The 18,673-nt window shown below is 51.8% G+C and overlaps 7 protein-coding genes across 7 annotated transcripts; 2 read left to right on the forward strand and 5 right to left on the reverse strand.

Moving 5' to 3' along the window:
* Window positions 1-178: 178 nt before the first annotated feature.
* Window positions 179-1,530, reverse strand: VE01_01337 (uncharacterized protein). The gene has a single exon (XM_018270861.2). The coding sequence runs from the start codon at window positions 1,313-1,315 to the stop codon at window positions 605-607; it is 711 nt and encodes a 236-aa protein (XP_018134584.1). The 5' UTR covers window positions 1,316-1,530; the 3' UTR covers window positions 179-604.
* A 126-nt stretch (window positions 1,531-1,656) lies between these two features.
* Window positions 1,657-3,658, forward strand: VE01_01338 (uncharacterized protein). Its single transcript, XM_018270862.2, has 3 exons — window positions 1,657-1,777; window positions 1,850-2,386; window positions 2,435-3,658. Exons 1-3 carry the CDS (start codon window positions 1,721-1,723, stop codon window positions 3,512-3,514), a joined length of 1,674 nt encoding a protein of 557 aa, XP_018134604.1. The 5' UTR covers window positions 1,657-1,720; the 3' UTR covers window positions 3,515-3,658.
* A 49-nt stretch (window positions 3,659-3,707) lies between these two features.
* VE01_01339 (uncharacterized protein) lies at window positions 3,708-6,214 on the reverse strand. The gene is made up of 3 exons (XM_018270863.2): window positions 5,800-6,214; window positions 4,738-5,653; window positions 3,708-4,676 (listed from the first exon to the last, which is right to left on the reverse strand). Exons 2-3 carry the CDS (start codon window positions 5,145-5,147, stop codon window positions 4,157-4,159), a joined length of 930 nt encoding a protein of 309 aa, XP_018134605.2. The 5' UTR covers window positions 5,148-5,653; window positions 5,800-6,214; the 3' UTR covers window positions 3,708-4,156.
* A 781-nt stretch (window positions 6,215-6,995) lies between these two features.
* Window positions 6,996-8,216, forward strand: VE01_01340 (uncharacterized protein; the record flags this gene model as incomplete). The annotated part of the gene is made up of 1 exon (XM_018270864.1): window positions 6,996-8,216. The coding sequence occupies one exon, from the start codon at window positions 6,996-6,998 to the stop codon at window positions 8,214-8,216; it is 1,221 nt and encodes a 406-aa protein (XP_018134395.1).
* Window positions 8,217-8,454: 238 nt separating this feature from the next.
* On the reverse strand, window positions 8,455-11,794 carry VE01_01341 (uncharacterized protein). The gene is made up of 3 exons (XM_018270865.2): window positions 11,400-11,794; window positions 9,420-11,334; window positions 8,455-9,367 (listed from the first exon to the last, which is right to left on the reverse strand). Exons 1-3 carry the CDS (start codon window positions 11,596-11,598, stop codon window positions 8,539-8,541), a joined length of 2,943 nt encoding a protein of 980 aa, XP_018134399.1. The 5' UTR covers window positions 11,599-11,794; the 3' UTR covers window positions 8,455-8,538.
* A 398-nt stretch (window positions 11,795-12,192) lies between these two features.
* VE01_01342 (uncharacterized protein) lies at window positions 12,193-12,824 on the reverse strand (the record flags this gene model as incomplete). Its single annotated transcript, XM_018270866.2, has 2 exons — window positions 12,392-12,824; window positions 12,193-12,337 (listed from the first exon to the last, which is right to left on the reverse strand). The coding sequence occupies exons 1-2, from the start codon at window positions 12,757-12,759 to the stop codon at window positions 12,193-12,195; spliced, it is 513 nt and encodes a 170-aa protein (XP_018134401.2). The 5' UTR covers window positions 12,760-12,824.
* An 887-nt stretch (window positions 12,825-13,711) lies between these two features.
* On the reverse strand, window positions 13,712-18,041 carry HHK5 (Histidine kinase). Its single transcript, XM_059463350.1, has 4 exons — window positions 17,549-18,041; window positions 14,881-17,495; window positions 14,706-14,829; window positions 13,712-14,660 (listed from the first exon to the last, which is right to left on the reverse strand). Exons 1-4 carry the CDS (start codon window positions 17,567-17,569, stop codon window positions 14,208-14,210), a joined length of 3,213 nt encoding a protein of 1,070 aa, XP_059320053.1. The 5' UTR covers window positions 17,570-18,041; the 3' UTR covers window positions 13,712-14,207.
* Between the last annotated feature and the right edge of the window lie 632 nt (window positions 18,042-18,673).

Consider the following 18,673-nt stretch of genomic DNA (forward strand, 5'->3'; position numbering starts at 1 on the left):
TGGAGTATAAGATTAGCTGATACGACTAATGAAATGCGTTAGATCACTGTGTCCTGCCTGTTTAGTATCAGGGATGTTCTCATCAAATATTATAACATACTATTTTTAATAAAAATAATTTGCATGTATTTTTTATATATTCTTCGTTAAAATTGGAAGTTTTAAAGAGGATAATATTCTCTTCTCCACCTTAAGGATTTATAAATTTAAACTTCTCATTCTCAATTTAACAGTCACCGCAAATAATAATCATAGAGTCTTCATTATAGACAGCCAATGTTCACGCTTTTTGCTATGTACAGATAATCGGCTCGTAGCCAAGAGCAGCACAATGTGCTTCAAGGCACAAATATATACCCAGCCTGGAGATGAGTTTTTGGAACGCCTCACATCCTGCGACCTCGCAAGGAATGCTTTTATGCCGAGAGTAAAGAAAAGCTAGGCACCGCTTTGCGCGGTTGCACTGTTGGTCGTGATGCGCCGTGGCTCAAGTCGGTGCTGTATTTCCCCGCCTATTTTCCAACCTTTTCCCCTTCCTATGCAACGCTCCTTTTTGTATTAGATCCGTCGTCGCTTCTTTTATTGTTCGTCTTTCGTCATCGTCTCAGCTACCCTGCGCGCTCGCCCCCGCTGTACCTGTCCCCTCGGCTTGGTGGTCGCCCAACGTAGCCTCGCTCCCCTCCTCCTCCTCCCGTTCTCGAACCCACTGCTCCTGAAACCCTCTTCCCATACCTTCTAGTCGCCTCACCGCCCTCCGCGCTTCGCTCATCCGGCTATGTGACTCCGCGACCACAGTGGCAACCAGCATCGGTGCTAGAGGTGGCCCGATTTCCTCCGCCTCTTCGCAGCCTCCTGCAGCTGGTGCACCAATTTGCATCGCCGCAACTCCATTTGTCAATTCCGCATGTCCTTGATCGTGAGCCTGTCCCTCTCCAAGCTCCCCACCCTCCCCTCTCTCTTCCCCAGCCGCCTCAGGACTTCCCCTCGAGCTCCGCAGCCGCGGCTCTTCCTCCCCCACAGAATGTACATCCAGCAACGCCGTATTTTTCAGCGCCTCCCCCCGCTTCGCCTCCGGGTCGAGGAACGCATGCATCGCCACTGGTCCGCCATCCTTTGTCTCAACGAGGATATGCACCGGGTACCCTAGCCCCAGCCTCGAAGCTGACGTGTGCGCACTCAATGCAGCAGTGGTAAGGGCGCGGAGATTCTTAGCTTGAGAAGAAGGTGGCGCCGCCGTCGAAAGAAGCGGTTTCAACGCTGTGTCGGCCAGATGGAGGGAGAGCGGTGGAGGCGCGGGGTGTGGGGGTGATGTCATGGCGGGCGTGTATGGTGCAGTGCGAGCGAACTGGGAGATGGGAATCGCTGCTGTTTATGCTATTGCATGATGAGATCCGTCGGGGCGCGAGGAAGGAGTCCTTTTTGGTCGCGGTTGCGTGCGTGGGTGGTGTTATTTTGGTGGTGGTGGGTGGTGCAATTGGGAGGGAAGGCGGGGTTGAGGACCACTTCAGTTGAGTTGGGGTCGTCCTTTTGCTGGGGGTGGCTGGTTGCTCGGTCGAGTCCCGCGGCCAGTGGCTGGCAGGGGTGCGGGAGCTTGGGCGGGCGCGTGCGGGAGGTGTGACGACTAGCGCCGCGGGTGTCGAGGTGTCCTGATTGGAACTCAAGACGTCAACGAACTGCGATTGTCCACGACGTGGTATTTATTCAGACAAATTGACTTATTATGGCTGATGCAGAGGCTAAAGCTAAGGCGGAGAAGCTGGCGGCGGCAAGGAAGAGGGTAGGTGCTCAATGGGCGCGTACAGTGCGCGGGAGTTGGGAATGAGACATGCTGATACGAGGTGGTGAATAGGTCGAACAGCTGAAGAAGCAGAAGGGAAAGAAAGAAGGCGCATCAGCGAAGAAGCAAGAAGCAGCTGCAGAAGAATCGAAAGACAAAGCTGAAGCTGCGCCTGCAGAAAGCCCCGATGTAGAAACTACGAAAGCAACAGAGGAGGACAAGAGCGCAACTCCAGAGGAGGACACCTCGAAGGTCATCGACGACGCAGGCTCTCCTCCGCCTGCTGGAGGCCACAAGGCCAGGCAACCATCTCTATCAGTTCAATCGAAGATGCGATCCTCCTCATTCCGACAAGGTGCAGGTCCAGGACCGCTGTCTCCACCGATACTTAGCCCAGAGGGGGGTGACACAGCACCAGAAATCCACCGCAGACAACAGGCCAAGATCGAAGAACTAGAGAGGGAGAACAAGAGGCTTGCCAAGGAGACTTCAGAGAGCGAGCGCCGATGGAAGAAGGCTGAGGAGGACCTCGAAGAGCTGCGTGAGGCTGACACTGAGAGCAAGACGGCTGGATCGACAGCACCATCAAGCGACGAAGCACAAAAGCTAGTACGTATTCCAGCTCACATCTAATAAGCACAATACTAACAAACCTAGAAATCCCAAGTCGCTTCCCTCGAGCGCCAAAACGCCCACCTCCAAGCCCAAGTCTCCCGCCCCAACCGCCACGGCTCCTCTCCTTCAGCCCCACACTCCCTCTCCCCGCCCTCCGACCTCGCTGCCGAGCTTGCCTCTAAATCAACAACTATAGAGACAATGGAACTCGAGATCTCGAACCTTCGCGCCCAGCTCGCCCGCACAGCCACTGGCTCCACAGCAGAGAAAGAGCAGATCGCCGCCCTCGAAGACAAAGTCTCGCGCACCCAAAAGTCCCTCGACACAGCACAGCACGAACTCGCAGACCTGAAAAAGAACCTTGAGCGCACTGCTGAACGTGCCGTGCGCGAAGGCTCCTCTCGCACATCAGCTGAGACGAAACTACGCACCCTCGAGCGCGAAGCCGAGGACGCAAAGACCCGCGCAGTTGACCTAGAGAAGAAAGTCGAGGCGCTGGAGAAGAAAATCACTACTCTGACGACTCTCCACAAGGAGCACGACGCGCGCAGCCAAACACTCAAGCGCGAACGCGAAAAGGCAGACAAGGACGCCGCGGACCTGCGCACAAAGCTCGCAGCCGCGGAGGCAGCAAACCGCGGCGACGACGATGGCGTCGATGACATCGAGACGGAAGTCCGGCAGCGCCTCGAGCGCCGCATCCGTGAGCTAGAGGCTGAAGTGGCAGAACTGAAGCGCGGACTGTGGCGCGAGGGGAGGAAGGAGCTCGAGGCTGGCAGCCCAGGCGCACAGTTCTCGGATATAGACTTGAGTGGGGGTGAGAGGGCAAGGGGGGGCGGTGGAATCGGCGAGATGCTGAATTATGGAATTAATGCGCTGACGGGGGTGGGACAACATGGTGCTAGCGCGCATGGCGGGCATGATGATGGGCTGTTGGATGATGATGAAGATGATTTTGATGAGGAGGCGTGGCGGAAGGCGCAGGAGGAGGAGGGGAAGAGGAGGATTGAGAGGATTAGGGAGGTTAAGAGGGGGTTGGATAAGTGGAAGGGGTGGAGGGTCGATTTGGTTGAGGTTAGGAGGGTTGGAGGAGAGAGGATGGGCGAGGTGTTTGAGGTGTGATGTAAAATGAGTTGGCTTTATTGGATCTTGAACTGGTGCTACGGAACCTTACGGGGCGGAACTGGTAGGGAAGGAGGTGTTAGAGTGCGATTACATGTTTTTCTTTATAGTTAAATCTAGATGTATATCAATGCAAAAAGGGATATATATCAAATCTGCCTCAGGCCATGATTGAGAATGTGGTCTAGCAAACTGTGTCTTCATTCTCTCCATCTGCTAGCTACCTATCATACATACTGCAACAGTGTCGCATCCATCCCCCTCATACAATTTCATTCTCCCTCCAAATCAAGGGGTATCCTCCTGTTTGTCCCTTCGCGCCTCTGATTAAATTTCGTTCCACCACCATCGACATACTCCATGCGCCACCCCCACCACCGTAGTATAGTGATCCACCATATAACAAACTCCGCATATGCACCCAACCTCCCAAACTCAAAGAATACAAGCTCGTCCCATTCGATTCCATCTAGGACACGACCGATTGTATGGAGACTGGCGGCGCTGCTGAAAAGCAAAAACGAGATAAAGACAGAGCGGAACAATCCTGTTGACGCGACCGTGGTATAAGAGGTCCCCAGTGCCAAATAGCAAAACAAAGTGACCAACACAAAGAGGCCCTTAGTTAGTTGAAAGCCAAGATCACATCATTGACGCGGCTGGCATTCTCGTAGCCTGTTGCGCCTGCTGCTGAGCATGGGCCTCCATCTGCTGTTGTGCCATCGCGCCAGCTTGTTCCTGGAGCGCACGGATCTGGCGCATCATCTCTTCACTTTGACGCTTCATCTCCTCGCCCTGGCGCTTCAGGTCTTCATTTTCAGTCTTGATCCGCTTGAGCTCCTCGCGGACCTCCTCGTCGCCTTCGCGCTTGCGCTTGCCACCCTCTCCTTCAGACTCTTCGGTGCCAATAGCTTCAGCGCCATCAGTGCCGGTGTGCACGCGGCGCAGGTGTTCGTTCAGGTTCTCCTGGCGCGAGAAGCCCTTTCCGTGGTGGCGCTTGCAGTTCATGTGGGGGCAGTTGAGCTGTTTGCGAGGGCCGCCGTGCTTGTGGTGGACCTCGCGTTCGTGGCGCAGGAGGCCGCCGGAGTATGTGAAGCCTGGGAGTTTCGCGCATCCGGGGACGGGGCATTTGTAGGGCCGGTCGTGCTTATCCATGTGCTTTCTGGAAAAAGATAGCAGTTAGTATTGGGAATGCGCCTGGGACGATGAAAGGGTTCACTTACGACCACTCGCACTTCCTCCCGAAATCTTTGACTGCCTCATCACATCCAGGCCAGTTGCACACATAGCGCCCATTATCATCCTTCATCACCGGACGATCCGGCTTTGGTACCGCCTTCGAGCGTCCCGGCTCCTCTGTTGGTGGTTCGTTCTTCGGATCCAACGCGGCCTGTAGCTCACTAGCCATAGTCGCGTGAAGCTGGTATTCCGCGTTCGGGGGCGGAGTCGCATATCTTGGGGCCCCATCGGCGAGGTGTTCGTGTTCGTGCTCATCGTGGGTGTAGTCGCGCTCGTTGGCAAGCTGGTGGAAGGCGCGCTGCTCAGGGAGCGCATACGGGTGCGTCTCGAGCATCTCGCCGAGCGGAGGGTAGCTAAACTGCTGCTCAGGCATGGCGGTGATGGCGGAAGGCATCTGGATGGTTTGTACCTTGTTGTTGCCTCGAAGCGTGGCGGATTCGCGGCAGGATTCGTAATCTTTGGACTTGGCTTCACGATGGAGGCAGCGGCCTAACAACAATCGTGCGTGCCTTAGGCTCGCTTACGTTGGGATTTTGCAGGTTGGTGGATTGCGCGGCCGCAGCACGTGACTGTTGGGTGCCGGGAGTAACCTGATTGGGTTGGCAGAACAAAGCGCCGTCGAGGTCGAGGAACGGTAACTGGATATAAACAGTCCGAGTGGATAAGACGCTCTGGCTGCGGCCTGTGTTGTCGTCCGTCTAGTCGTCTTCGTTGGGGCTGTTGTATTTTGTTTTGCGGCTGGTTCTTGGACAAAGACGCTGTGGCTGACGTGGCGATTGTTGCGATACGTGCTGGCTATTGTCGAAAGTGAACAGCGGAAGATGGACTTCAAGTAGCCGCCGAACAGACCCAGGCTTGCTTGCAGCATGAGTGGAACTCATAGGTTGGCGCAGCGAAACTCTGTGCCTGGGGTGTTAGTCACATACTATATTTATGCCAGCCACCGCTTTGACGAGGATAGAAAGAAGATATTGCGCCAACGACCATTTTAGGCACGCCGGTATGACAATACCAGCAAGATCAACAACCGTATGGAAGGGACTCACGATAGATACTTACGAAGCCATTGATCGGGCCATAGACCAGGCGCAATGGCAGAGCTCAAGTGCCATTTCTAGGCATCTTGACTCCAACGGCGGCCAGCTCAACTGCAACCGCTTGTGAGAATCGCACTGAAGCTGTCTCGTGACCCTCTGCTCTGGTGTGCTGTTCACCAACCGCGGATATAAAGTTCAGGTTCCAGTCGATTTATGGCAGGTGCCTAGAGTGGACTCATCGGCGCGCACTTGCGACCAGCCAGCATTGCGTTTGGGTGTTGGCAGCGGCGGTGGCCTTCTGGTGCCTACATTGTCATCCATGGCTTCACAAAGAACAGTGAAGCAACGATGCAAATGGGAACAAGCGTTTTTGAGTGTTTGGCCACAAAGATGTTCCTGGTGGCAGGATTCTACAACGATGAGGTCTCCAGTTGACGTTGGAATTAATTCAATGCCTGATCGCAGCCTCAGGTGGATGTGATGGCCTGCACGAAGTGAATCCTCACTACTCAGGCACTCACTGTCGACCATCAACATGACAAGGCTCACAGTTATGTCGTTTTATCTTTTTACTCTCTATACACAGGACTTGGGATGAGACTCTAATGATCAGAGATTCTGTCATATTAGAGGCAATGCGACAGCAGCCATATCAACAACTCACTATGAGACAATGGCGGGGTTGTTGTACTCCGGCTCATAGTTACGACGATTAAGGACAGAATACCTGGATACTGCTGGTCTGTCTATACAGCATATACCACCCTCTCTGTCCAGTCTCATAAAGAGCTTCTTGAAGTGCCTCAGAAGCTCCAACAACACCTCTCTGCTTTTCTCTGGCTTCCCTTAAAGTGAGACCCTTCATAACACAGAGGTACCATACAAAATCCCGTGACCCACCAAGGCGGGACCTGAATTATTCTTATCGCGATAAGAAAATGCGATTTGTATTCTCAGCGGGGAAAAGAAACGCGGTGGTGATATTTGCAAGCGGCTGTATTGCTGCAACTAACTATACATACCGATCTAACAGCCATATACAAACTTGCTGGGCAGGTTAAACGACTTTAAAGAAGCTGATAACGCCGGTTTCTGTGGAATAGGTGCCAACTCACACCACGTCTCCAGTCCTACTCCAACTATCACCTCAGCAGCCTCGTTCCAACCCACAACGCATATCAGACCATCACCTCTCTCTCCTCACCATGGTCCAAAACAAGGTCAAAGACACTCGCCGCCCCGGCATGCCCGGCTGGATTGGCCCTGGCTACACACCGAAAGCAGCCCGTCGGCCTGCGAATCCCCCGAAACAGGCCGCGCTTCCACCCCACCACTCTCCCATCCGTCTCGAACTACAACAACTCCTCCTCAACATCTTCCGCGATACCTACGCCCCGCTCCTCATCTCAGACGAACTCAGCCCGACGCTGCAAGAAATCAAAGCTGCCCTGTTCGAGCGAGACTTTGCGCGCGCGTTCGGCGCACAGAAATACCTCGAGGTATATGCTGCGAGATGGAGCCCGAGTCGATCGCTATGCTATGCGTCTGTTCTCATAGAGCTACGTGAGCACCTGGACAAATTCGACATGTTTGCGCGCGGAACGAAACGCAAGGCAGCCGATCAAGATGGGGGAGACAAGGATTCAGATGCACGAGCAACGAGAATCGTCTGTCTCGGTGGCGGCGCAGCGGAAGTTGTTGGCATCGGGGGCGCCCTGCGATATCTCCTAAACGGTTCCAGGCCCTCACCTACCGATTCATCTGCATCTTCAGCTGAAACAGAATCAACCCCCGACCCCACCACCGAAGAAGAAACCCCAACCCCTCTCCTCTGCGACCTCCACCTCGTCGACACCGCCGACTGGGCCCCTACAGCCACCACCCTAACCACTGCCCTCGTCTCCCCACCTGCCCTCTCACCCCACGCCTCTGCCCGCGCCCGCGCAGCCGCTAAACCCCTCATGCCCGCCACTACCCTCCGCACGACCTTCCACCAGCTCGACGCCATCGCCCTAACTCCCACCCAGCTCGCCGACCTCGCCTCTCCAGAACCATGCATCATCACCCTCTTCTTCACGCTAAACGAGCTCTTCACCGCATCTACTGCGCGCACAACCGCTATGTTACTCTCGCTTTCGGCCATTTCGCCTGGGTCGGTGATCATCGTCATCGACTCCCCTGGTTCTTACTCTGAGGCAGCAGTAGGCATGGAGGGAGCGGAGAAGAAAAAGTACCCTATGGCGTGGCTATTGGACCATGCGCTGCTTTCGCAGAAGGTCTTCGGGGAAGAGGGTGGTGAGGGGAAGGCGCAGTGGGAGAAGCTGATGGGAGAGGAGGCCAAGTGGTTTAGGTTAAGCGAGAAGCTGAAGTATCCTATTCAGTTGGAGGATATGAGGTTCCAGGTGCATGTGTATAAGAGGTTATAGGTGGAAGGGATACGTGTCGGATGTATCCAGGCTCAGTAACGAGGTTACAGGCTTCACAGGTAAAGCGGCATTGCCAGCGAGAGTTGGCCAGGAGAAATTCCAGGTGACCCTATCTGGACTACCAACGGTTCAGTTAATGAACTTCACGCACTCCTCCGTTTGGAAGGCAGCAGCGAGAGACAACAGTTGTTCTGAGCGACATGCACTTCATAAAGACATGCCCGGTTGAGTAGAAAATGGCATCTATGGTCCTGCTCCCACATTATACAGGATACTCTGCTGGCTCTATATTAGGCACATCATTCGTGCAACTTTTCCCAGATTACGCCCAAACCAACCTCTTAACCCTCCACCCTATTAAATCTAGTAATCCGGTTGCCCTCTTTGCCTCTCCAACACCTATTATATCCCCCTTCTCCACCCGCCCCTCAATCCCAACCACCCGTCCAATCTCCTCTGCCACACTCCGGATCAACTCCTCCTCGCTCACAGGCGCCGCCGACGACCCTCCGTCTCCAACAACTGATGTCCGCGCCTGAAGAGCTTTGAGAGCAATGATCCGTTCCTCGCCTGGTTTTCTCCCTCTGTCCCCAACCGGATTCTCTTTATCCGGTGCAGCATCAGCTGCAGCCACGCCATCCAGCACTTCCCTTGAAGCCACCGTGGACAATGACCGCGTGTTCACGCGTGTGATATCATCAGCCCCGGCACGATACTTCACTACCATTCCTACATTCTTCTTCTCGTCGCATTGGGCCCTCGTCAGCGTGGCAGTGACATACGGCCCCCACTTCACTCCAGTCACATGTCTCAAGTCCACTCGCTCAAAGCTCTCGACCTTCTCCATATTCCAGTCGAAGCGGCACGCATACAGAGCTGCGTCCGTGAGAAGAAGTACACTCTCCTCCATGTGCCCTTTGACTGAGTTCGCTTCGTGCGGTGTGAGGAAGGCCCAACCGCCGAGGAGCTCCTCTGAGGCGTCCGCGACGACGAGTTTATGGGAGATCTCGATGCCGCGCTGGCGGGTGCGAGAGAGGGAGACGGAGGGGTCGGCGGTCATGAGATTTGTGCCAAAGTCTTCAAAGATCAGGGCGGAGACGCTGCCGACGAGAAAGTCGATTGTGGCTTGGGAGAAGTAATCATTCACGATTCTAGGTGTGTTAGTACTTAGGGCGCACAGGGATAGAAGTTAAGGATGCATACCCGCTGTAAAATCGTGAGATAGAGAGGCCCATGTCAGTCAGAGCCCCTCTGTAGTCCCTCTTCCGGGTCCGAGTGTAGTCTCCCTTCATCGCAGCTGTGCTTGCATACTGCTTACTCACTGCGTCGCCATTATCTGCCCACAGCACGTTGAACCACTGCGTCGTCTGATCCAGCTGGGCACTCATATCGAAGCCTTCAGCTTTAAGTTGTTGCTCTAGCACCTGCCGCGCGACGGCGCTTTGCACTATGTTCGTACGATCAAGGCAATCCATACAATTTGTTCTCAGAACGCCGCTCTGCCTAGTCTTCGCATTACCTTCGCGAGAAATGGTATAGCCGAATTTTTCCAGGGAAGGAGAGAGTGAATCGAGGAGGAGCGAGACATTCTCAAACTTCATGCCCCGACATACAGAGTGAAAATCGAACCATTCAAATAGGGGCTTCTGGCCGTTTACTCCGCCTTCTTCAATAAGTCGTTTCCAGTATTTCTCGTACGCATCTCCAACGATACCTTCGTTATCATGTTTCTCTACCAAGTTCGTAATCGTTATGTCGCCATACCTCTCTGTCAAAGTCTCAAAGTGCTTCTTGAAAGCTTCGAAGTTTGTACCCTCAGAGTTCTGCATCTGAGGCACGGGCTTGAACGAGTATGGTGATTGAGAGAAGAAGACGGGGATACTGCCGCGTATTTGCACGAATGAATATATGGGCGATGTGGTCCACGTCGGCGTCGAGAGGATCTGTTCGGTTTCGACACTGTTGGCGCAGTGGCCATCTTCATCGATTCCGCGGCGGAGATAGCGCAACCCAGCGCGTTTAACAGACCGCCTTGATATGAGTGTTAGGAGGTACGTGCTTGAAGGTTCGAAGGCTAAAGCTCGAGGATCATGACCCGATATTGGCGACAAATCCGACGAATTCTTGTCACCAGGGGTATCATCACAGTCGCTTTCCACGTATTTTGGTGTGGTTGGACGGTCTGAGATTGCGCGGGCAATCCTCTCTTCGTTTGGATGCATATCTCTCAGCTCTAGGATTTCTCCACCCGCCCCTGGCAGTTTTGCAACGGGGTATCTCTCAATCGAGAAAGACCGCTGTCCCACAAATCCCTGCATCAGCGGTAGGACGAGGGAATATTGCCCTGCATCGATGAATGGCTGAATGACGTTGCGATTCCAGAAGAATAACGGGTCAACCTCCTCATGAAGGGGTAGATCTGACCCATTCTCTGACCTTGAATTGCTGACGCTCCTTGTGATATCATAATCATAAGCAAAGTAAAAGCTTCTCGACGACCCAAACAACAAACTTGTTGTTCTCAGCAATTTAGGCAACAGAGCCGCTACATGCTCATCTGTAAGCCCACTCTCCTCCCCATCCACCTCCGTTGAATTCGTCTCGCTCTTATTGTCCGCTGCAGATATCACGGGGGTTGCTGGCGTAGTAGATATCTGAGCATCACTCTCTGCATCCACACCAGCACTACTCAACCCAACTCCCGCCATCTTCCTGTCCGGTGCCCAGCCGTTTCTGTTGAACCAATTTCGCGCAAACCGACCGTAGCCGCCTTTCTTCGCAAACACATCATTCACCACGCTTGTGGAGCGTTTATGTAACCTCTTTTCCGGCGGGGGAGTTATGGTGGAGATCTCCTCGTCCTCGACGTCGTCGCTGCCGAGACCCGAAAGAACCGCCTCATCATCGCTATTGTTGCCTTCGTCTTCTTGCTCAGATGTAGCATTCCTTGACAACGACGTGTGTGTGCTCACCACGGAAGCTTCAGCATCTTTCTGTGACGCAAGAGGCGTGAGAGCAACATCTGTCACGACGTAGATGGGGTGGTTGTGTAGTTGAGCTACTTGTTCGCGGCGCGTTATGGAGATAAGATAGGATGTTTGGGCGACTGTGAGGAGGCCTGGCAAGAATACGTTAACATGTGTCTCTTATATGCTTTAATTGGGGGCCAGATATGATATATACCGACTATGCCAAAGGCCTCGAAACTTTTCCCGTCGCCATTGCCGTCGTTGTTCGCATTGGACAGGACAGGTCCTACTGCAGAATTCTTGTATGAAATCCTGACTGGCGGTGTTTGCCTTTGGCCCTTAGAAGCTAATGGCTGTAATACCAGCCCATCTTTCCTAGCTGTGATGTTAACCTTGCGCGCAATGCTGGGCATGGTCGTCTATATTTCTATCTGCCCCTCGTCCAGGCGGGGTACTTGCGGTAATCGCTTGGTATCCAGGGCGACAAAGAGGGTTGAGATCCACAGCATATATCAAAAATCTACGAGTATGCATAGCAACGCGCCACGATAGGTAAATAACAGATGTGGCCAAATAATTGTTCCAATTTCACGGCGCGGTGAAGGAGGGCATCACCAAGGTACCGGAGCCAGTATAGCCTGGTCTGGCGCTTATCAAGTTCCTCGGATGGCCGATGATCTCTGTCCACGTGCGATAAGGTCTGGGGAACAGACTCCCATGACTTCGACGACATCCCACGGGGGTCATTCTGACATGTAGCATAATAGTAAGGCGTCGTAATGCTACGATACTGTTACAGAATGCTTGTCGAATTGGATTGAAATGAATTGAATTAAAATATAATATCATACGGAATTCTCAACCATGGGTGCACTACGCAGCCAGCCTGGAGAGCAAAATTGTTAGTAGGGCAAGCAGGATTATAACATTTATCGGCTGTCTTAGTTCTTGATAATCCTCAATTCTTTCCGCGACTCAAAATGCCCAACCTACCCATCTGTTATAACCTATTCTCCGATTCTAGTAAATCCCGACAACTGATGCAGCGAACCTCCCAGCTGTTTACTATCAGATGAAACTGGAAAATCCCACCTTTCATAACTCTCCCACATCTGCTTCGTCCGTGGAGAGTCCGGGTCGGCATAAGGATTCCTAAATAAGACGCAAGTTAGACATAACTATAGTAGAGGAAGTGGAGTCAAATACCGGCGGGAGTTCCAGACAGTAGCACCCCTGAGGGCGATAAAAACAAGTGGCCGCGCGAGATCTGCAATAATCTGCTTGACTGGTGCCTTTGGGAAAGGTGAGAAGATGGCAGTCTCGTCATCAACCTCAGCAAAGCCTCCAGCCCCATATCCTCCTATAACTTCAAACCCAATACCTTTTATTAGATCCTTCGTCTTGTCACAGTAGCCTGGGTCCTGGGTGAGTAACCTTATCTCTCTGTCACTACTTTTGGCGCAAGAACGGATAATATTCGCCATCGTCAACGCAATTGCATGATGTACCAAGGCCCCATCTACCACACTTGTCTCTAACTCTCGTTCCTTTTCTGGCAGAACGTCGTTCTGCATCCGCCACCAATCGGGTGGCTTGGAATATAAGTCACCTAATGCAAAGCATACGATATTTGTTATCTTCTTTGCATTCGCATCTCCCCCTATGGCCCTACGGAATTGCGATGTGAAGGCCTCGCAGGTCCGACTTGCTTCTCATTCCTGTTGCTTGGTGTTAAACAGCAACCGCGCATTCTCGATCGGCCCCTCGTAGTTGCGTACTGACTGATTGTTCCAGTCGACAAGATACGTGCAGTTGTTTGTCTCCGGTGGGCCGTCAGGTTTGCATTGTACAAGGAGCCAGTACTCTTGAAAGTTGACATACGGCTTCTTAGACATAATAAGTATACGTTTTTACTCTATCAACTAGAATGAGACAAACAGATCCTACCAGATTGGCTTTACTACCCTAAACATCGGATTCTTGATGTGAACAACACTCCCATCAAGGCGACGGACCGTGAACTTTTCCAAGGTAAGCGATTCTCCGAGTTGCTGCTCAATATCAATAAGGTCTTCTCATCTCCATAGCTTTACCCCCGATTCATAGAGCTCAGTTGCGCGTTGGCTGCTATGTCTCCAGGGCGTGCACCCATACTCAAGCCATGGCTCTGGGACCTGGCCTCGTTCATCCTTTGCAAACTCCCCCATGTTTTAGATGTTCGATCGCTTGCCAGCACTAACTATAAAGATTGGCATTCATATACATAAATAAGAAGATGAAATGATATGTTACCAGTGAGTGCAGCGCGTTTATAGGGTGGCGGTGAGTAGTCACTTCTCTGGAAACCCCAAATTAGTTAAGGCTGTAGGCAGCCTATTTACTGCTACAAGTATTTAAGTCGTGAAGATAGAGAGGCATGATTAAAGATGCATGTGCTAACGTCACCTAGCACCGATAGGTCAGCTACCTATATTACAACACATAGCCACGTGTTTATTTATTCACAATTATTATATTTAAATGCCACAGCGTGGGTATCAAATGCCGCTATTATTCAGCATATATAATTCTCTTCCTTCCTATATGCATCTCTGTCCTCGGTCATATTCGAACCGCAATTATGTGCAGGTCCAACTATCTACATGTCGAACTGCCATCCCGTTCCTCCGCCGAGATTTCCTTATTAAATAAATACACAATACACCCATATGCAACCAACTCCAGACCGTTATTATCCGCGGAGTAAGTATGACGCCGCATACATGGCAGCAATGTTGCCTTTCCCAACCTTTCCTGGTTGCTATGTGCTGTTATATAAGCATGACAGCCTTTCCACCATGCCCCTAAACACCGGTTGCGCAAACATAACTTGACCAGCCCTCCGTAACCAGTACCCTGAGTGTTTTCTGCGCCGTGGACGAATGACAAAAGAAAATCGTCGCTAAGCGCGCTAATATGTGTAAATGAGACGACCCTAAGGGATTTGTAGTGATTTCGAGGATTAAAAAAAAAGTAGGCTCTCCTACGGCCCGTTCGTGATGGGTTCCATAGGTCGAAGAGGCGATAGGTGCCGGCCCGCACGAGACTCCCGCGACACGGGTCGACTATCAGAAGACTTGTGATATAGTTTTGAATTTGAAAGGGGAACATTGCTGATAGGGGCGGTATTCGACGAAGGTAAGTCGGGGTTTTCAGCTATGCCATGAGTAACGCCATTAGTAGTCGGACCATCGGTGGTTGGGCTGTTCTGTGGCGACAGGCTCGGTTCTGGTTCTTCAAGGATAGTCCCGAATTTCTTGAGAACTTGCTTGAGCGCAGGGCGTCGAATGGGCTTGCTGAGGAACATATCCATTCCCGAGTCCATGCACTCTTGGACGTTGCTTTCCTCTGAAAATGCCGTCAATGCGACAATTGGTGCGGAATAACCCATTTGACGTATCAGTCGAGTACTCTGTAAACCGTCGAGGTTCGGCATCTAAATTTGTTAGTAAGAGGCATTCAATGGAGTCTGGAATCGTACCTGGATATCCATAAAGATGAGATTGAACTGAAGCCCTTCCTCCATGCTAGCTTTCACCTTCTCATATGCTTCCTGGCCATCCTTTGCTACAGTCACATCATAAATATCCTCGAGTTTTAGCATCCTATAAAATGTTAGTTGTGGCATTTCAGGTGAACAAGCTGCGTATACATACCGAAGGACGACTTCTTGATTCACTAGGTTATCCTCTGCAACTAGTACTCGAATTTTGCCTGATCCAGGCTTGGTTGCGACACGGTTGAGGATCGCAAGCTGATCATCTGTGGCTCCGTCCCCAGAAGCTGCCGACGCAAAGAATGGCTGACTCAGCCCAACAAGTCTAGGCTGAATATCTTTCTCAACCACTGCAACCTGACTGCTGCTGTTGTTCGCGGCACTTTGTGCCTGCATCTCAAGCGACAACCTTGCCATTCTGGAATCCTCTCGTGAAGTAACACTGGGTGTTCGAGACCCCCCAGCAGTTGAACTTGCTGTGCTGGATGTCCGCTCTCCAACAAACTTTAGAGGAATTTGCATATTGAATGTAGTGCCTTGGCCTTCGCCCGTGTTTTCCAGGGTGATAGTGCCGCCCATCAGTCCAGCGAGCTGGTGGCAAATACTAAGCCCCAATCCAGTGCCGCCATACTTTCTGCTGAGACCCAAGTCGCCTTGAACGAACGGCTCAAAGACGCGGTCCTGGATACTAGCAGGGATACCTGGACCGGTATCTTCAACCTCGAACTCAAAGATGAGCGTTTTCGAGTTTGATGGTGGGGGAGTCGGTGACCGTTCGCGAACATGAATGTGGCTTAAAGCCGCCTTTGGATCCATAGGGTTGATGAGTAGAGCAGTGCCAAGAGGTTTGCTCGGGCTAGACGGTAGTCTCGAGGTGGTGGATGCGTTTGATCCGGAGCCAGAACCAACGCGATGCCGTTGCCTTGATGAGCGTTGCAACGATCCTTGTTTCGATGACAGTGAGTCTTTTCTGCTGACATTGCCTTCTGCATCCTTCTCGCCTATACATTTGATCCTCACTATGACCCTACCTCCTGCAGGAGTGAACTTTAAGCTGTTGCTAACCAGATTGATGAGCACTTGGAGTATTCGGTGCTGATCCCCCCATAACCTCATGTCCTTCAACCTGCCGGTCCCGTTTGGACCCACGGCAGGGAGAGCCTTCTTCGGCCGTGTCAGGGCTTTTGTGGAATCAAGATCACCATTTTCCGCACCAATAAAGTGGACAGCAAATTTGATATTTGCCTCCTTGACTTGCTTGTCGAAAATGGTCACGACCTGAGATTTGATATCGGAAAGGACAAACTCTTTCTCTTCAATAGTGATCGACTGGCCGATTTGGTTTTTGCTGAATGTTAATAGATCGTTAAGCAGATGTAGCAAAAGATCCCCCGACTTGTACACGACCTGAAGAGATCGCTTGATGCTAGGTAGGTCGTCTTCTCCCATACAGACGGCGCACATACCAAGAATTCCATTAAGCGGCGTTTTCAGTTCGTGTGATATGTTCGCAATAAAGAGCGTCTTGCTTTCATTCGCTGCTTCCGCTGCCTTTTTACTGATCTCCAATTCTCTAGTTCGTTCGGCGACTCTTTCCTCAAGCTTCGTATACTGCGTCATCAGTTCATCAGACATCTCGTTGAAGGTGCGGGTGAGCTCCGTCAACTCGTCAGTAATGAAATGCCTGGGGTCAAGCACCTTTCCAGGGACTTTAAACACTCGGCGACGTTCTTCTTCCGTCTGTTCCTCCTTTGATTTTCGGTGTTTGCCTTGCACAAAGCGTCTCATGCGTATTACAAATCCCTTGCCACGCTTCGACGTCTTGCTCGACGAAGTATTTGCTGTTTCTTCGTCGCCCAGGCGATCTTCGCCATCGATGGATATCTCTGACCCCATGCTATTCCGTGGTGTATACCCAGGCGGCTGAACCGACTTTTCGGTGGCCTCTTTCAACCTCGTAATCGGCAAAACGCTGTAATGAGCTGTTGGAACGACAACAACCAAAATGAGTGCAATAGTTCCAAAGATACAACCAAGGAGAATTTTGCGTAATTTCTCGACTGGTGCAAATGCCTCAGCCCTGGTCTCCTCCACAATCAGTACCCAGTCCACTATGTTACTTCTAGGACGCGCGTATCCAACAGCAACCTCGACTCCTTGCTCATTTATAGTCTTCAAGTTGCTGCCAGCATTGTTGATTTGGGAGTTGTTTCTGCTAAACACTTCAAGCGCTACTGGGTACTTATATAACTTGAAACTGGAGCTGTAGTTCGTAGAGGAGCTATGCATAGTATGTCGATCGGTCTGATTCTGGTTTGGAATTGGCGGGAATATAAAGTTCATATCCTGCTCGCCAAGATCGGTGCTATTTGGAGTATGGCCTTCGTTGACCGGCGTTTTCGCTTGAGGGAATTTGTTTATTTCAGTGTCTGGCCCCAAAAGCAAAACCATGCCGGTGCTATCCAGGCCTTCCCTCGAATTTTGAACACTGAATATCCGAGTAGATTCGGCGACCACAGTCATGTAACCTAGAATATCTACTCTTGACGTGCTGTTGAAAATTGGCAGCGTCATAGACACCAAGGAAAGTGTTTCGTTGACCTGGAATGGTCCCAGTAGCATAGCAGTTGAAGCATTGAATTTGTATATTTGAAACGCTTTGACGGTATTGGACACCACGCCGTCTATAGTCGTGGTAGAGTATGTGAGATTTGGATAAAGCGAAACAGGGAATCCAGTGGGCCCATCCGGTGACTGGTCGCCAAGTTTGATGTTCTTTGGCACTTGTCAGTTATTTATCATGTCGACTGGAGGTACACAATTCTCACCGTGCCATTTGGATATTTCATCGGAAGTTGGATATCCGCGGCGCCAACTGCTGTGACGTTTAGCAACCCCTTTGAGTCTCCAGTCCCGTCTTTTGAAAATATCTTGACCTGGATCAGCTGCGAGTAACCGGTACTAGCAAGAGCCGCCTGGAGATCTTCTTCTGCCAGCCGCCAGTTCGATGCGCTGTTGTCATTCCGGTAGAAATTCGTTAGTGACTTTTGTATCTCTATCCGAGTCACAATAGTCCTGCAGGTCGACTCGACGAGTTGTAGGTTGGCAGCTACCTGCGCAGCCTTGAGGGACGCAGTCAAGGACAAGCTTTGTGATCTGAGGCCTATCAGCAATGCTCGCAGCAGGCACAGGGTTGGATTGACTTACTTGATACTAACAACAAAGTTGTAGTTATTTATCCACTATTTACATTGTCAGAGAAGGCGTCTTCCGCGGACCCGGTCCAAGTAGAACTCACGGTTGAAATGGACACAGCAGCCAATGCCAAGAAAGCCGTCAAGAGGACCAGCAGCGCAAGCTGCAGGCGAATGGGTATACGCATGACTTGCTACTCGGAATCCCTTTGTAGTGCCGTGGGCTTCGAAATTTGGCGAAATAGCAGCGTGGGCCCTTCACCCTCCTCCCCTCTCCTTCCTCCTCCAAGCGGTCGCTATTCGGCTTCGAGATTGGGCCAGTATGGTGTGATAGCTGCGGCGGCAGATTCTTTCTGCTATAAGATCATGTCGCTGAATTTTCACAGCAGCGACGGCGGCGGCGGCGTCGGGCTGTGTTCCTGGCGAACCGTGGACCGGCTTTCGAGGCGCGTCGGTGAGTGATATGGCGGCTCAGTTGATGAATGTGCCGTCGCAAAATGGTGAGGGAGTGGACGAGCGAGGCTCCGGATATATCTGGCGCATTGGAGATGGGTTTGAGGTCGTTGAAGACGCGGCAGGGATACGAGGCTCAATGCTGGGCTGGGCTGGACCCTTTTACGGGACGGAGAATGCCGGCGGCGGGAGGGGAATTTTAGTTAGTGACAGGGGCCTAGCGTCGTCCGAAGAGTCGTCTGAAAGAATGGAAGAAGTGTGGGTTGCACGTGATGATTTTGGATTTCTATTCAATCTAGTCACGTG

This window comes from Pseudogymnoascus verrucosus (genome assembly GCF_001662655.1).
Source record: "Pseudogymnoascus verrucosus strain UAMH 10579 unplaced genomic scaffold scaffold_3, whole genome shotgun sequence".
Classification (NCBI taxonomy): domain Eukaryota; kingdom Fungi; phylum Ascomycota; class Leotiomycetes; order Thelebolales; family Thelebolaceae; genus Pseudogymnoascus; species Pseudogymnoascus verrucosus.

Excerpts from the sequence above, each read along its gene's own strand:
- VE01_01338 (XM_018270862.2), top strand. The coding sequence starts at position 1,721 with ATGGCTGATGCAGAGGCTAAAGCTAAGGCGGAGAAGCTGGCGGCGGCA. Across the intron at positions 1,778-1,849 it reads TGGCGGCGGCAAGGAAGAGG|GTCGAACAGCTGAAGAAGCA; the intron begins GTAGGTGCTCAA and ends GGTGGTGAATAG. Across the intron at positions 2,387-2,434 it reads GCGACGAAGCACAAAAGCTA|AAATCCCAAGTCGCTTCCCT; the intron begins GTACGTATTCCA and ends TAACAAACCTAG.
- HHK5 (XM_059463350.1), bottom strand. The coding sequence starts at position 17,569 with ATGAAATATCCAAATGGCACG. Across the intron at positions 14,830-14,880 it reads AATCAAGAAGTCGTCCTTCG|GATGCTAAAACTCGAGGATA; the intron begins GTATGTATACGC and ends AACATTTTATAG. Across the intron at positions 14,661-14,705 it reads TCATCTTTATGGATATCCAG|ATGCCGAACCTCGACGGTTT; the intron begins GTACGATTCCAG and ends TAACAAATTTAG.
- VE01_01337 (XM_018270861.2), bottom strand. The coding sequence starts at position 1,315 with ATGACATCACCCCCACACCCCGCGCCTCCACCGCTCTCCCTCCATCTG.
- VE01_01339 (XM_018270863.2), bottom strand. The coding sequence starts at position 5,147 with ATGCCTTCCGCCATCACCGCCATGCCTGAGCAGCAGTTTAGCTACCCT. Across the intron at positions 4,677-4,737 it reads GGGAGGAAGTGCGAGTGGTC|AAAGCACATGGATAAGCACG; the intron begins GTAAGTGAACCC and ends ATCTTTTTCCAG.
- VE01_01341 (XM_018270865.2), bottom strand. The coding sequence starts at position 11,598 with ATGCCCAGCATTGCGCGCAAGGTTAACATCACAGCTAGGAAAGATGGG. Across the intron at positions 11,335-11,399 it reads CGAGGCCTTTGGCATAGTCG|GCCTCCTCACAGTCGCCCAA; the intron begins GTATATATCATA and ends TATTCTTGCCAG. Across the intron at positions 9,368-9,419 it reads ATCTCACGATTTTACAGCGG|AATCGTGAATGATTACTTCT; the intron begins GTATGCATCCTT and ends TAACACACCTAG.